Genomic DNA, 16,180 nt, shown 5'->3' with positions numbered 1-16,180 from the left:
GTAACCCATACAAACCATGGTGAATCAGCATTAGTATACATGGCAAGAATGGATTACCATCCATGCCATAGATTTCTGCAGTCTGAGGATAGGCTAGCCTCCTAAAGCATATTGGACTTGTAAATTCTGTGGTTCTAATTCCCCAGATGGCGCGAGAAGGTATGATACTACAAATCTTCAGACTCAGAAAAATTCAAATATGTGCTGGCTGAAATACAGAATCCCACTTCAATGCATAAATGCATGAGGATAAGAACTGTGAAAAAATAAATGTTTTTCCTAGTTCCATGTTATAGTAGTGGTGACTACTGTAGTTACCATGTTACAAGCCTAGATACTACTTTTCATTAAGTTGAAAATTTTTTCTTCAATTCTGTTACATTATCTTTCTAATTTTAAAAGAATTAAATGGATAGAGTACCTAGAAAACATCACCATCCTTTAGATGAGACCTGATTATATTGATGGGTTACATGGCTATAAATGAATTAGTATTAGGAATTAGAACCAAAATGCTCAGGTTGTTCTGGAAACAGTTATCAAGTTTCCACAGTTGTTTGGAGACCTATTAATATAATTTGTAGAATGCCAAAAGGCAGTCAGACAGCCAACATCACTGTATTTTACTGTGACTTGATATAGTGCATCTATAAATTTGAACCCAGAAAAATGATAGTAAAGAAGGTATGATAACATATATTTGATAGATTACTCTTAAAGGACCTTGGACATCAGGCAATCGTAAACATATTTAAATCTCAAATATTGGAATTCTGTTCTTTCTCTTGCGTTGTGGAAACGAGCTATCTGGTAAGAATATGTCTCAAAAAGACAATGTTTCTTTAACTGTACGGAAATCATAAATTGCTAAACCATTTCTTGTCTTTGACTAGCCACTAATTTTTAGGTCCCATCATTTATTCATTCACTCTTTGAAAAAACATTTACTGAACATTTATTTTATATCAGGCACTGTGCTCAGTGCTACAGATACAGCGGTGAACAAAAGGAGACTATGTCTCTGCTCTCATGAAGCTTCTGGTCAAGTAGGAAAAAACACTAATCAAACAATTGTTTATTTTTAAAAACTACAAACTGTGTGCAGGCATTCTGAAGAAGAGCAACAGTTCTATATGAGCTTATCACATTCACTGCTATGAGAAAGCAAACATTGGCACCACTGGCAGTCAACATTAATGTTCCTAACAGAGTGCAATGCTTCCAGAGAAACATGGATAAAGTCGACAGGAGGTAAGCAGTGCTTCCAACAGAGCCCCAGGAGATAATAACACAATAACAAGGTGAATAATGCTCCCTCCTTCTGAACAATGATCATGAGATACCCAGTTTCTGGGTGTCCCTACATCTTGACAGTATCTAATTCAGAGCTGGTTGTCACTTCTGTAATCCCTCCTTGGACTCATCCAGCACATGCCCAAACATTATGAAGAGCTCTCAACTCTCCCTGACTGAGATGCTGGTAAGGGTCTCCTGCTGAGGCAGGCTAAATAAGCGTAACTTTGACTACGGATGTGTTCGTGGTGCTCTCTGGGGTGGTGGATTTAGATACAAAGAAAACTGAGTCCAGTAGAAATTGGAGTAAGAGAAAAAAAAAAAGGGCTTCCCTAAGGAAGTTACACAGAAGGAAGGGTATAGAAAGGTAGTAAAGAATACTCTAGGACAGTATTGTCCAATAGGGTCTTGTACAATGATGGAAGTGTTCTATATTTCCACTGTCCAATATGGTAGCCTCTAGCTGCATGTACATGTAAAACATAGTCAGTGGGACTGATGGACTGAATTCTTAATTTTATTTCATTTTAATAATCACACTTGGCTAGTGGCTATGGTATTACACAGCTCAGTTCCAGCCCATGGACCAACATACACATAGGTCCTGAGTCAGAAGTGGGCATATGAGGCTTACAGAACCTATTGGAGCCTAGAGCAGAGGATAGAAGGAGGAAAGTTGTATGAGACAAGATGGGAGAAGCATTGGAGACACAGACTCCGCAATGCCTCGTAAACCTGTTAAAGACTTAGATCTTTAACTGGGCTCAGTGGCTTATGCCTGTAATCTCAGCACTTTGGGAGGCCGAGGTGGGCAGATCACTTGAGGTCAGGAGTTCAAGACTAGCCTGGCCAACAAGGCAAAACCCTGTCTCTACTAAAAATACAAAAATTAGCTGGGCATGGTGGTGCCATGCCTGTAGTCCCAGCTACTCCAGAGAGTGAGGTAGGAGAATCGCTTGAACCCGGGTGGCGGTGGTTGCAGTGAGCTGAGATAGCACCAGTATAGCCTGGGCAACAGAGTAAGACTCCATCTCCAAAAAAAAAAAAAAAAAATTAGATCTTTATCCGAAGAGCAGTGGGATCTAAGTGAGGGGGTGGAATGATCAGATTTCCATATTGAAAAGACTATCATAGGTACAGTGTACAAAAGTAGAAATGGCAGTGTTAGAGGCCAGAGATAGTGACAGCTTGGGCCAGTATGGTAAAGTACAGTGGAGACAAATGGATGAATTTCAGAGATGTTAAGAATGTACAATTGATAGAATTGATAATGGATTAGATGAACTGAAGGGAGAGCTTGAGCAACCAGAAGGATGGCAGTGCCACTTATGAAGGTGGAGAGCACAAGGGGAACATGGGGGAGGATCATAAGTTAGACTTGGGATAAGTAAAAAAATCAAATGGGCAGTTAGATATAATAAAGATTATTAGTTCAGAAGAGAGGACCAGGCTGGAGAATAAAATTGGAAGGTCTTTTGGACACAGATTGATAACTGAAGCTGTGGATATGAAGCCAAGAGCATTTGCAAGAGGGAAGAGTGATCAACAGTGTCAAATGGTGCTGCAAAGTTAAATAACAGCTTTAACAGAACTGGGATATTCATAGATGTTCTATGCATGAGGTGGGTAAATGCCCTGTTAATCTAAATAATGCGTGATCCAGTCTTATCAACTTTGACTACACATAGAGAGATTTAAATCTTCCTAAGTTATAAAATGTGTATGCCAGAGATTTTCTAAAATTTTGCTTGATGTTAAAACACATTAACAAAATGATAGAAATTTGGTGTTATCATAGCCACTGCATCATATGTTTAAGATAAACATAATAAAACTGTGCATTAATCAGAAGTGAAGCCATGTTCCAATTTAGTAGATGAATCAACATTTTTGAGATTTTATCCTTTAAATGTGTGGGGGATAATGGACTACCAGTTGTCAATCAAGCAAGTTGGATAGGGTTTAGATCCAGGATCACTTCCAGTTTCAGACTAGATGAATATAAAATCAATGGACTAATGATCAGACATCTATCCAGATAATGACAAATAGTCATTCTTTGCTTTCATTTCAAGATGCTCTGCAAACTATGTTAATTCTACAAATAATGTGCCTGGAGTTGAATTATGAACATCAGACACAGTAGAGCCGTCTGATGTTCACTCATAAATAATTCTCAATTCTTGAGCACATGGGAGGACTAATGGGAGAATTAAACTTCTTGGCCCTCTTGCAGTTAGGTTGATCATGTGGCTAGTTTTAGCCAATGAAATGTGAGATGGTGCAGTTGCGCCGTTTTCAGGTCAGCTAGTCAATATGACTAAAGTCAGTAAAGTATGACTTTACTAGTCAGTATGCCATCTCCACGGCCTCCCTTCCTCTGCTGGGGAGATACTAGAAACCACACAGAGATGATAATGTCACAAGATACACGGCCCCTGGATTCCTGAGTCACTAATTGGAAGAGAGCTGTACAGACATGCATCAGTATTTTTATTAGCAAGAAATAATACTTTATTGTATTAAATCACTGAGATCTTGGTGTTCCTTTGTTCCTAAACCAAAAACTATTGTTAACTAACTTACAGAAAACTGTAGTACAGAATAAACAAATTCTTCCTTCCATTTTGATTTCTTATTATGATTACATATCTATATGATTTTTGATAAAAAAATCTTTCCATCTTTTAATTTTTAAATATTTCTTAAAACATTTTTGGTCTTGGCCGGGCGTGGTGGCTCAAGCCTGTAATCCCAGCACTTTGGGAGGCTGAGACGGGCGGATCATGAGGTCAGGAGATCGAGACCATCCTGGCTAATACGGTGAAACCCCGTCTCTACTAAAAAATACAAAAAAACGAGCCGGGCGAGGTGGCGGGCGCCTGTAGTCCCAGCTACTCGGGAGGCGGAGGCAGGAGAATGGCGGGAACCCGGGAGGCGGAGCTTGCAGTGAGCAGAGATCCGGCCACAGCACTCCAGCCTGGGCGACAGAGCGAGACTCCGTCTCAAAAAAAAAAAAAAAAAAAAAAAAAAACACATTTTTGGTCTTAATTACCACTCCATTGTATATTTATCAACTATACTCTTTGCTTATTAGTGGCATGATCTTCGGTTTGTTTCTTAACCTCTCTGAACCTCTGTCTCTTCATTTGTAAAATGGGAAAAATAATGCACCTTCCTTGTAGGATGGTAGTAAGGATTAGATGTAAAATGAGTAAGCCTTGGTGCCTGACACAGAGTAGAACTCAGTAAATGGCATCTAGCATTATTTCCCTTCACACATACAGACAGATTGTAAGCTTCTAGCAGAAACTAGGCATGCCTTTTGCCCTAAGCTTCCACATCACCACAGTGCCTAGTACCCAGTATAAATCAACACGTACTTGCCAAAAGTTATTACAAAGAGGATGTAGAATAAAAGGTAGATCAAATTAGCTAAAATTCATCCATTAAAGTGCTTTTTTTTTTTTTTTTTTTTTTTGAGACAGGGCCTTGCTCTGTCACCCAAGCTGGAGTGCAGTGGCATAATCATAGCTCACTGCAGCCTGAACTTCCTGGACTGAAGCAATCCTTCCACCTCAGCCTCCCAAGCAGCTCAGACTACAGGTGCATGCCACCACATCTGGCTAATTTATTTCATATTTTTGTAGAGACAGGGTCTCACTATGTTGCCCAGGCTAGTCTTTAATTCATGGGCTCAAATGATCCTCCTGCCTCTGCCTCCCAAAGTGCTGGGATTACAGGCATGAGCCACCACTTCCAGTCTAAAGCACTTTTAATGCTACCACGGTCTTTTCAAAAATCCCAGCCTGAGTTAAAACAAACTACTCCCTTCCCTGCTACACTTCACATGCATGTGCACATACACACAGAAGAATTGGGATCAAATGGCAAAATAAATTTGATTATTCAACAAGGGTTCTAGATATTTTAATAGTTTGCCTAGAATAAACGAGTTTAGACAAATTTTCCTTAATGAAATTTTCTTGGTGAAATTACTCTGAAACCACTTATTCTTATAACCAGTTAGCAATGAAATAGCTAACAATCATAGTAGGTCATTCAATTTAATTTACATCAGGCTGAAATACAATACGCCATGTAAACACTGATTTCCAAGACAAGGAAAGCAGCTCCACCAAAATCAGTGGGAACAGTCTTTATACTTAGTTTCTGGTATGTTTCTTTACTTTCTCATCTACTTCAAAATAAAGCCCAAAATACAATAGCTTCCTTTCACAAGACTCTTTATCTACAATACAAACATAACTGATAACACATCCCCCAAATAGCATGATGATTCCGTTGACATTGGACCACGTCCATACACTATTCTGTGACTAATGGAATATTTCTACACTGTGTGAGAAAATACATCAGTGGCAATCTTTTGGTGAAAAGGCATGTACCTCACATGGGATTGTGGAATGATAATTTCAGTTATTTGCTTTTCTACAGAAGCACCTCTGACTACTTGAGAGTAAATCAAATAATCAACAATACCAAAGACTCTACAAGATCCTTCACTCAGTTTAAAAAAACAAAGAAAGAAAGTTTATTAACTATTTTAAGCAATATGATACAGGAAGCTAAGAAAGGTAATTTTAAGACCATTTTTTAAATTTAAAGGGCATTGAAAGTTTGATTATAAAGCTACCAGAGCCCAAGAAATACGACAGCCTCTTAAGGACAAAGAATTTATCATATGTCACTTTTGTCACTCCCTGATTCCACAGAATATAGCAGGCACTCAGAAATAACTGGTGCCAGGAGTGGCAGGGCTGCTAGTGCAACTTCTATGACCTAGTATAGAAGAGTTGCTCTCTGCAACTTTGCGGAGAGTTAGTCCCTGCTCACCAACCTTTCGCACTCTTTGCTTACCTGAAAGATAAAAAAAAAAAAAAATCTGAGATGGATCAAGGACAGTCAGATATTTTTAAAAAGATTTTGGTGAATCACTGTCTTAAGCAATGGAACAATTGAGAATCAGAAGGCCCCAGTCTTCTCTGAGTGTGTAGTCATATGGTTAAGGATTTAGGTCCTGAAATCTTAGGTTGAGTCCTATCTCTCCCACTTACTGCTAAATGACCATGAGCATACTTATGCTCTCTGACCCTCAGTTTCCTCATTTAGAATATAGAGATGACAATAATAGTACCTACCACAAAGGGCTTTTGTAAGGCTTATATATCACTTAGGATGACGCCCAGCACATAGTGAGTACCCATCAAATGTTCATTATTTTTAAATATTATTACTTAAAGATAAAATCTCAAGCTCAGGTAGCTGCATTTTTCCCCAGTGGAAATTAAATAGGCAGCAAGCTAAAGATATTATCATGCTGCCACTACACTTGCTCCTCTTTAGGAAATTGGAAAACCACACATTCTCTCCTTCTGCCATTGTCTTTTATTGGCTCAGGTGGGCTGAAAAATAGGGAACCAATGACCCTCATCTTGAATGCAGAGGCAGTGCTCCTAAACAGTGAAGAAGCTGATCTGAGCTAATAAAAATACACATTACATATTCTAGGTCAAAATTTGGAAAAGGTACCAACAATTATATCATAAATTGCTGTTTTAGCAAGATCCCAAGGCAATTCAATAAATACAAGATCATCTTTTTAATAAACCATGCTGGAAATGAAACCAGTATGGCTGGATATCAGTATGGAGAAAAGGGTCTTAATCCTTACCTCACGCCATATATAAAAGTCATATCACGTCTCAAGCTTGGTGTTTGGTCTGTGGGGACCCACACATGTTCAACATGTGTATCAAGAAGTGTTGTGTTCAGGGACCATCTACCCTGGCCATGGCATGATGTTCATCCACAATAATTGCAAGGTGTTCAGATTCTGCAAGTCTAAACGTCATAAAAACTTCAAAAAGAAGTGCAATCCTCACAAAGTTAGGTGAACCAAAGCATTCCAGAAAGCAGCTGGTAAAGAGCTTACAGTGTATAATTCATTTGAATTTGAAAAACGTGGAAATGAACCTATCAAATACCAGTGAGAGCTATGGAATAAAACTATTGATGCAATGAAGAGAGTTGAAGAAATCAAACAGAAATGCCAGGCTAAATTTATAATGAACAAATTGAAGAAAAATAAAGAGCTATGAAGTTCAGGATATCAAAGAAGTCAAGCAAAACATCCATCTTATCTGAGCCCCCCTTGCAGGCAAAGGGAAGCAGTTGGAAGAGAAAATGGTACAACAGTTACAAGAGGATGTGGATGTGGAAGATGCTTCTTAGAAATCTCTGTAACCACTTCTTTTATGCACATTTGAAAATGCCCTTTGGAGACTTGGAACTGCTAAATTATTATTTTTTACATAAAGTCACTTAAATGAAAAGTGATTTAAACATATCTTTCCTACATTTCCATCTACAAAACATCAGATATTATGGATATTAGATTGCATCTCAGTGTTAAATTTTTACTGACAGATGTACTTATGTAAATCATGAAAATTCTACTTATAACTATAGAAGTCAATTGTGGATGTAAAATGGTTATGCCATTTGGATAATGGCACTAGGCCGCATTTGTATAATAACTAATGGCAAAAATTCATGGCTAGTGATGTATAAAATAAAACATTCTTTGCAGTAAAATATTCCCTTTATTAATGTTACAGAAGGGGGATACAACAAGGAGCTAACAATTTGTATGACAGTGTCAAATGTTATTTTTATTTTAGTATTTCCTATTTGGTTTATTTGCACGTTAGAAGAGCATAATGACATTGTTTGATGAAACCTAATCATGCTGGACTGTTTTGACCTGGTTTAACCCTTCCGATAGGTAGTTGTGGATGTTGGGGATGAGAACTGAATAATCTTTGCCTGGAATGACAGTATACTCTAGAATTTCCACTTTGGAGAATGCTCAGTTCTAACTTGTGATTTCTGGTAGAACAAACTTTATTTTTCTAGCCTAGTAATGATCTAGAAGCAGAGGAATCCTAGTGCCTTGTAAAGTTATTTTGTGGTTTTCTTTTAAAAAGCTCCTGTTTTTGGAAAGTAGAATTTATAGGTACAACATCTGTTCATTATTTGCACATAAAATAAAACCATTTAAGGCCGGTCGCGGTGGCTCATGCCTGTAATCCCAGCACTTTGGGAGGTCGAGGCGGGCGGATCACGAGGTCAGGAGATCGACACCATCCTGGCTAACACGGTGAAACCCCGTCTCTACTAAAAAATACAAAAAACTAGCCGGGCGAGGTGGCAGGTGCCTGTAGTCCCAGCTACTCGGGAGGCTGAGGTAGGAGAATGGCGTGAACCTGGGAGGCGGAGCTTGCAGTGAGCCGAGATCACACCACTGCACTCCAGCCTGGGAGACAGAGCCAGACTCCATCTCAAAAAAAAAAAACCATTTAAAAAGTAAAAAAAAAAAGTTACTTCAAAATGAATCAGAAACCTACATGAAAGTCATAAAACTAATAAACATCTAAAGAAAAACAGAAAAACAAAAAAAAGTGTGACATTGGATTAGGGAAAGATTTCTTAAATGATATAACAAATGTATAAACTATAAAAGATAACATTAATAAAGTAGACTTGATCAGATTAAATACTGTCACTCATGAAAAGATATAGTTAAGAAAACAAAAAGGCTAGTGGAATGCAAAATATGTGACTAACGAAGGGCCTATATTCACATTATATAAAGAACTCTTACAACTTAATAAAAGGAAGAAAACTCAATTTAAAAATTGGACAAATAATTTGAACAGACACTTCACAAAGGAAGTTATAGGAAGGGCCAAATAAGTACATGAAATAATGTTCAACATCACTACATTTAAAAAAATGCAAATTGAAAGCACAATGAGACACTATCACATATCCACTAAAAGAGCTGAAGTTTAAAAGTTACCAAGTTTTGGCAAGGGTGTGGAAAACAGGGATAGTACCTTATAAAGTTAACCATACATGAGCCACATGGCCTAGCAATTCCAGCTCTAGGTATTTACCCGAGAGAAATGAAAGCGTATGTCCACATTAAAATATAAACAGGAATGTCTATAGCAGCATTTTTCATAATAGCCAAAAGCTGGAAGCAACTAAATGTCCATCAACTAGTGACTAGCTATAGTGATATACACTCACTATGAACTACTACTCAGCAATTTGAAAAAACAACTATTAAAACAAGCAACAAGGCTGGGCACAGTGGCTCACACCTCCATCCCAGCACTTCGGGAGGCCGAAGCAGGTGGATCACCTGAGGTCAGGAGTTCAAGACCAGCCTGGTAACATGGTGAAACCCTGTCTCTACTAAACACACACACACACAAAATTTAGCCAGGCATGGTGGCACATGCCTGTAATCCCAGCAACTCAGGAGGCTGAGGCAGGAGAATCGCTTGAACCAGGGAGGCAGGGTTGCAGTGAGCCAAGATCTCACCACTGCACTCCAGCCTGGGTGACACAGTGAGACTTCATGTCAAAAACAAACAAAAAACAAGCAACAACATAAATGAATCTCAAAAATATGCTAAGCAAAAAAAAAGCAACATAGGAGACTATATCCTCTATCACTTCATTTTCATGAAATTTTAGATAAGGCAAAACTATAGTGACAGTAGGCAGATCCATGCTCTCCAAATGCAAGGTGAGCAGGCAAGACTTCAAGTGCAAAGAAGTTCAAGGAAATTTTCAGGGCAAGGGAACTTTCTATACCTAGATTGTGACGTTGGTTTCACAATTGTATACAATTACCAAAATTCTCAACTGTGCACTTAGAACTTCTGAATTTAAAACAAACAAGCAAAGTTAGTCCTATGAGCTCCTAAGAATCCATATTCTCTATTTGTAAGGTAGAAAGAACGCACACATACACACACTTAATTATTGATAACACAAATTCTCCTTCTTGAGTATTCCATCAGACAAGGTTTTTTAAAACTTTATTGGCTTGTTTTGCTTTGTTTTGAGACGGAGTTTCACTCTTGTCACCCAGGCTGGAGTGCAGTGGCATGATCTAGGCTAATTGCAACCTCCGCCTCCCGGGTTCGAGTGATTCTCCTGCCTCAGCCTCCCAAGTATTTGGGATTACAGGCACCTGCCACCATGACTGGTTAATTTTTTTTTTTTTTTTTTTTGTATTTTTAGTAGAGACAGGATTTCACCATGTTGGCCAGGCTGGTCTTGAACTCCTGGCCTCGATCTACCCGCTTGAGCCTCCCAAAGTGCTGGGATTACAGGCACGAGCCACCACATCCAGCCAAAATTATACTGCATTTTAAAAAGGAATGGACAAGTCGTACTTTAGCTACCTACCATTTGGAAGGTTATAAACTGGAAAAGATCAAGGTGAAAACCACAAAGCAGAAGTTTCCAAACAAACATCTCTGAATTCCTCACAAATATTTAATCTTAAGACTAAAATGAAAACAAAGAAATCCATCATCTAAGAACCAAGAAAAATAGAAATATTCCTCCACACACAAACTCATAGATAGGTTTATTAACACCTATTTAGAAAGAATGCCAGACTACCAACAAACACATCTTTTAAAAAACTAATTGAAACTAAAACTTACTGTTTAATGCATTTATCACACTTTGAAAGGAAACAGCAGAAAAATTAGCTAGGGGCTCTGGGTTTGAGTTCCGGCCATCGATGGAGCCTGGGACTCACCTCTGTGGCTGCGTCCTTGAAGCTCTCGCTGTACGTGCTGTCCGGGGTGCTGCGCTGGTCGTCCTTGAGATAGGCGCTATGGGTGGCCAGCGAGGGCACGTCATACTGAGTCTGTTCAAAGATAACCACTCGTTGCTCTTCCCCATCTCCCCGGGGATAGTGCACAGGTGGGGCCATGAAAACTGGTGTGAAATCTTCAGCTTTCACCACCGTGATTCCCGACACCGGGATGATGGCAGAGCTCTCGGGGAAGCTGATGCTGTACTGTTCCCGCTTGGAATTCTCCAGGTGATCTTGATTTAGGGAAAGGTTCACTGGAACAGTCTTTAGGACTTGCACTCGGTTTTCTCCTCCACTCAAATTACTCTGGGCTTCACTGGGGCCAAGGCAGTTTCTGTGTGTTCAAACCCGCCCCCGCAACACAATAGAATTAGAAAAATCACCATTCAGCAACGCCTAATAAAATAACCAATGCAGGCAATAATCATTGAATGCTAATGCCATTAAGGGATGAGGGGCTGGCAAACTTAACAACGAAACGCAATGGGATCCTTGCATCACTAAAAGTAGGACCACGAGTAAGCCATGCGCCCTCTGGTATCATGCAACCTGAAGTACTCAGTCTCACTGTAAAAAAAAAAAAACAAAAACAAAATGAGGCCTGGAGCGGTGCCTCACGCCTGTAATCCCAGCACTTTCCGAGGCCGAGGCGGGTGGATCACCTGAGGTCAAGAGTTCGAGACCAGCCTGGCCAACGTGGTGAAACCCCGTCTTTACTTAAAAAATACAAAAAATTAGCTGGGAGTGGTGGTGCATGCCTGTAATTCCAGCTACTTGGGAGGCCGAGGCAGGAGAATCACTTGAACCTGGAGGTGGAGGTTGTGGTGAGCCGAGATCATGCCATTGCACTCCAGCCTGGACAACAAGAATGAAACTCTGTCTCAAAAAAAAAAAAAAAAAAACCTGACCCTAGGTCTAATCAAACCTTCATATCTAACTTTCAGCTCTTAGGAAATACAGGAACACAAAGAATGACTTAAACAACATCAAAAAGAAGCGATCAGACAAACCAGAATGCAGCACATCCTACTGACCTAAATTTGTCAACAAGTCAAAGGCATGAAAAAAGGAGGAAGGGTGGGAGAAGCATTCTAGATTAACAGAGATTTAAAAGTCATAAAAATCAAGTATGACCAGTAGCTCTTGTTTGGATCCTGACCTGAACAAACCAAAAAGGCATTTGTCAGGCAATGGGAATTTTGAGGCAATTGAATATGGACTGGGAATTGGGTGATATTAGTAAGTATTGTTGTCAGGCGCGGTGGCTCATGCCTGTAATCCCAGCACTTTGGGAGCCCAAGACGGGCGAATCACCTGAGGTCAGAAGTTCAAGACCAGTCTGGCCAGAATGGTGAAACCCTGTCTCTACTAAAAATACAAAGTTAGCCAGGCACAGTGGCTTTCGCCTGTAGTCTCAGCTACTCAGGAGGCTGAGGTGGGAGAGGGACAGAGTGAGACTCCGTCTAAAAAAAAAAAAAAAAAAAAAAAAAGTATTGTTAATTTAGTTAGGGGTGATAATGATTTTGAGCTTATGTAATAAAATGTCCATTTTTATTTTTTAGACATACAGATCAGAAGTAGTTAGAGGATAACTAATATGATGACATGACAGGGATTTATTTTAAATACTATTGCAATTTGAAAAAAAGAAAGAAAAGGAAAGAGAGAAAAGGTCAATATCAAGCAGATATTAAGCAGTGGCAAAAATGTATCATTGTTGAACTGGAGAATGGGATGGGTATTTGGGGGGTTTATTACACTATTCTCTGTACTTCTGTATATATTTGAAAATTTTACCAAAAAGTTAGTTTTAAAATACAAAAAGAAAAAAGCAGGAGGAGGACAAACATGGTAATTTGAAGGACTGAGGAGTGGGGAGGATATTTTTACCATTCTGTGGGCACCTTAAAGGAGAAATAAGATAATGAGAATTTATCATTCAAATATTTTCACCAAATTGAGAAAGAACATGAGCTCATTGACATCCTTAGCACTGAATTCCTTTGGGGGCTTAAGGAAGTGGTGTAGCTGGGCTTATGTAAGATAAAATCTCTCAGATCTCTGTACCTGGGTGGTACAGAGATAAAGGAAAGGATGTAGAAAATTAATTCTTGCCAGACTAGAATAAAGTACTTTCATCTATACTAAAGAAGTCTAGTAGGAGAGAGCAGAAACAAATAAGAACTCATTAATGGAAAATTATTGTTGACAGCAAAATGATTTTATTAGCCAAGTCCCTCTGGTCAGTGTAATTTTGGGGCCACCTCTCACTAATTTATGGATTCTTCTGAGTAATATGGCGAGAAAATATATCTTTTGCCCCCTCTCTGATGCCTGGGTTGTTTGTTTATTTCTGTTTTTTATCCAGCATGTGCTTTCTGGGGTTTTCTGGCATCTCTCATTGTGAGGAATATTTTCTTAAAATTTGCTCTTCTGGGGCTGGGTGTTGTGGCTCACACCTGTAATCCCAGCACTTTGGGAAGCCAAGGCAGGAGGATCACCTAAGGTCAGGAGTTTGAGACTAGCCTGACCAACATAGAGAAACCCCATCTCTACTAAAAATACAGTTAGCCAAGCATGGTGGCGCATGCATGTAATCCCAGCTACTCAGGAGGCTGAGGCAGGAGAATCGCTTGAACCCAGGAGGCGGAGGTTGCGGTGAGCTGAGATCATGCCATTGTACTCCATCCTGGACAACAAGAGCGAAACTCCGTCTCAAAAAAAAAAAATTTCTTCCAAGAACTGGGCTCTCCTGGCTCCTGTGTATAAAGAAGGAAGCCCATTAGCCTTTGAGCTTGCCTGACTATGAAGCAGGACTTGATATTTTCAGCTTTGATTTTTCAGATGAAACTTCAAAGTGAAACTTACAAAAAGAATTTCTCCACATGAACACAGCAAATAGAAAAATATTTAAGATACCTAAAACTTTATTTGTAGGAAGAAATAAGTCTAGAAAATAATTTCCTAAGGAGTAAAATCACAAGTCTACACACTTTCTGGCCTTAAGTAATGACCTGATTTCATGATCAAATCAATAACGTGAACCTGCACATAAGAAATAGTGAAAATTTAGAATTTGTGTTTCATCTGAATCCAAGTAGTTGGAGAATGCCAAAACCCAGACCACCCATTTACATTACCATGCCCTAAACCTAAACCTTATTGTTTACACATTGCATAGAATGTTAATAGATATTCCTCACATACACACACAAAAAAGAGTCCATGGTGAAATCAATAATAAAAAACAAACAAAACTGCCATAATGAGACCACCCTGAGTGGGTTGCAAACATCATGAACCCAGTTAAGGTACCAGCATTCCTTCACCTGTTTAACCAAAACCCAGGATTTCCCAAACTCATGTCAGCCCAGAGCCTTTAGTGAAGAAATAACCATTAATACTTGGGGATAAGCCCCTACAGGTGAGGAGTACATAAGTTGGTCTACATTTATTGGCTACAAAGTTGTTATTCAGTTTCCACTCTAGGTTTTGCACACATACAGTCTCATTGGCTTTGCCAAAATATTCAAAGTTAACCAACTTCTCTATCGTTAGAGTCCATTTGGGGTCAGGTTTCTCAATTATTTAATTCATGCAAAACTTATGAATTCTAAAGAAAGAATACAAGTCAAAATATTTTTTGGCTTTGGTGTCCTAATAAACAAACAAATAAGCAAGCTATGGAATTGTATATATCTAGTTGAATATTATCATACCACCAGAAAATAACAGGTTCGGCACCACCCTAAAATGTGTAACTATGCCTCTGTTAAACAGTTTTAGATTTTGAAGCTAATACCAGAGAACGTCACAAAGACATCTAAAAAATGGGTAATTAAAACTAAGAATTATTGTGAGATAGTAACTATCTGCAATAGAATTTAAAATTGAACCAAATATTGTAATATGAGAAAAATGCAATGATAATAACGGTGTGTTAAACATACTTTTTAGAAAATTCAGATCATGTCTTTGAGATTCTGTTATTTTTCCAGGTAGCAACTTCTGCATACAAACAGTTGTAATGGTACTATGTTAACATATGGCACCTTAATTCATGAATATGCTGTAGATCACAATGACATCCTTCCAAATTATATTCGATGAGAAGTCTAAGTCATAATTAATCTATATAAGGTAGGTTAGTCTACACTTCACTGCAGTTTTTTTTTTTTAATGCTCTGTGAAAATCACAAAAGTAACCATTAAAATACAATGAGCAGCTGTTGCTTCATAATGTTGTCCTAAGAGATACTCACTTGTCTGTGATGTAAAAAGTAGACAGAGCACATGGCTTAAACTTGTTTTTCCCTCATCCTGCTGTAATTCCGGCACAGGACTAAGCAGATAGCACAAGCTTAACTCAATAAAACTGACTGGATCAAGGGAAAGTTTTAGGGCCTGAAGAGTGTCAGCCTCTTTTTCCTTGTCATCACCTCTGCCAGCGAGGTCCCAGGACCCCAGGGCAGTGTGGAGCTTCAGGAGATCCCTAGTGGAACAGTGACTCCAATGCAGGCAGTCTTCATGTTCTGCTGGGGTTGTACCCTGGAGATGCTGCACAGCACAGGGCTGCTGGTTGGTGGAGAGGCCCCTGCTGCTGATCACAGAAGACTGTAATGTCACAAGCAGTTCCTATCAAGGCCAGGTCAGATTCTGACATATGTGCTAGTAGGGGATTTTATATCCATATGGAAGAACCTCCAACAGAAAAACACCATGGCTTCTCTCCATCCCACTGCAGGGGAAGAGATTTATTGATTGGTGAGTTTGAAAGAAGTGGGTGAGTTTGGGCCGGTTGTGGTGGCTCACACCTGTAATCCCAACACTTTGGAAGGCTGAGGCGGGTGGATCACAAGGTCAGGAGATCGAGCCCATCCTGGCCAACATGGTGAAATCCCGTGTCTACCAAAATACGAAATATTAGCCAGGCATAGTGGTGCACACCTGTAGTCCCAGCTACTCAGGAGGCTGAGGCAGGGGAATCTCTTGAACTGGGAAGTGGAGATTACAGAGAGCCAAGATGGTACCACTACACTCCAGCCTGGTGATAGAGCAAGACTCCGTCTCAAAAAAAAAAAAAAAAAAAAAAAAAAAGTGGGTGAGTTTGAAAGAAGTAGCTGAGCAGGGTGATTCAGTCCCTTCTGGTCCTGTTTCTTTTTCTGGATCATTCTG

The 16,180-nt window shown here is 39.3% G+C and overlaps 1 protein-coding gene and 1 pseudogene across 4 annotated transcripts in view; one reads left to right on the top strand and one right to left on the bottom strand.

Annotated features, from left to right (window-relative positions):
* Window positions 1–16,180, bottom strand: part of GRHL2 (grainyhead like transcription factor 2) — a 191,880-nt gene that overhangs the window by 105,067 nt on the left and 70,633 nt on the right. For all 4 annotated transcript variants that reach the window (XM_010374178.2, XM_030937320.1, XM_030937322.1 and 1 more), the window contains exon 4: window positions 10,946–11,339. In XM_010374178.2, the coding sequence (XP_010372480.1) occupies window positions 10,946–11,339 (394 nt within the window). The remainder of the gene's footprint in view (window positions 1–10,945; window positions 11,340–16,180) is intronic.
* On the top strand, window positions 5,870–7,548 carry LOC115899709 (annotated as a pseudogene).

The sequence above is a fragment of the Rhinopithecus roxellana genome, chromosome 9, assembly GCF_007565055.1.
Source record: "Rhinopithecus roxellana isolate Shanxi Qingling chromosome 9, ASM756505v1, whole genome shotgun sequence".
Taxonomy (NCBI): Eukaryota; Metazoa; Chordata; class Mammalia; order Primates; family Cercopithecidae; genus Rhinopithecus; species Rhinopithecus roxellana.
Note: the sequence above shows the minus strand (reverse complement) of the source record. Positions and strands in the feature narration are given on the sequence as shown.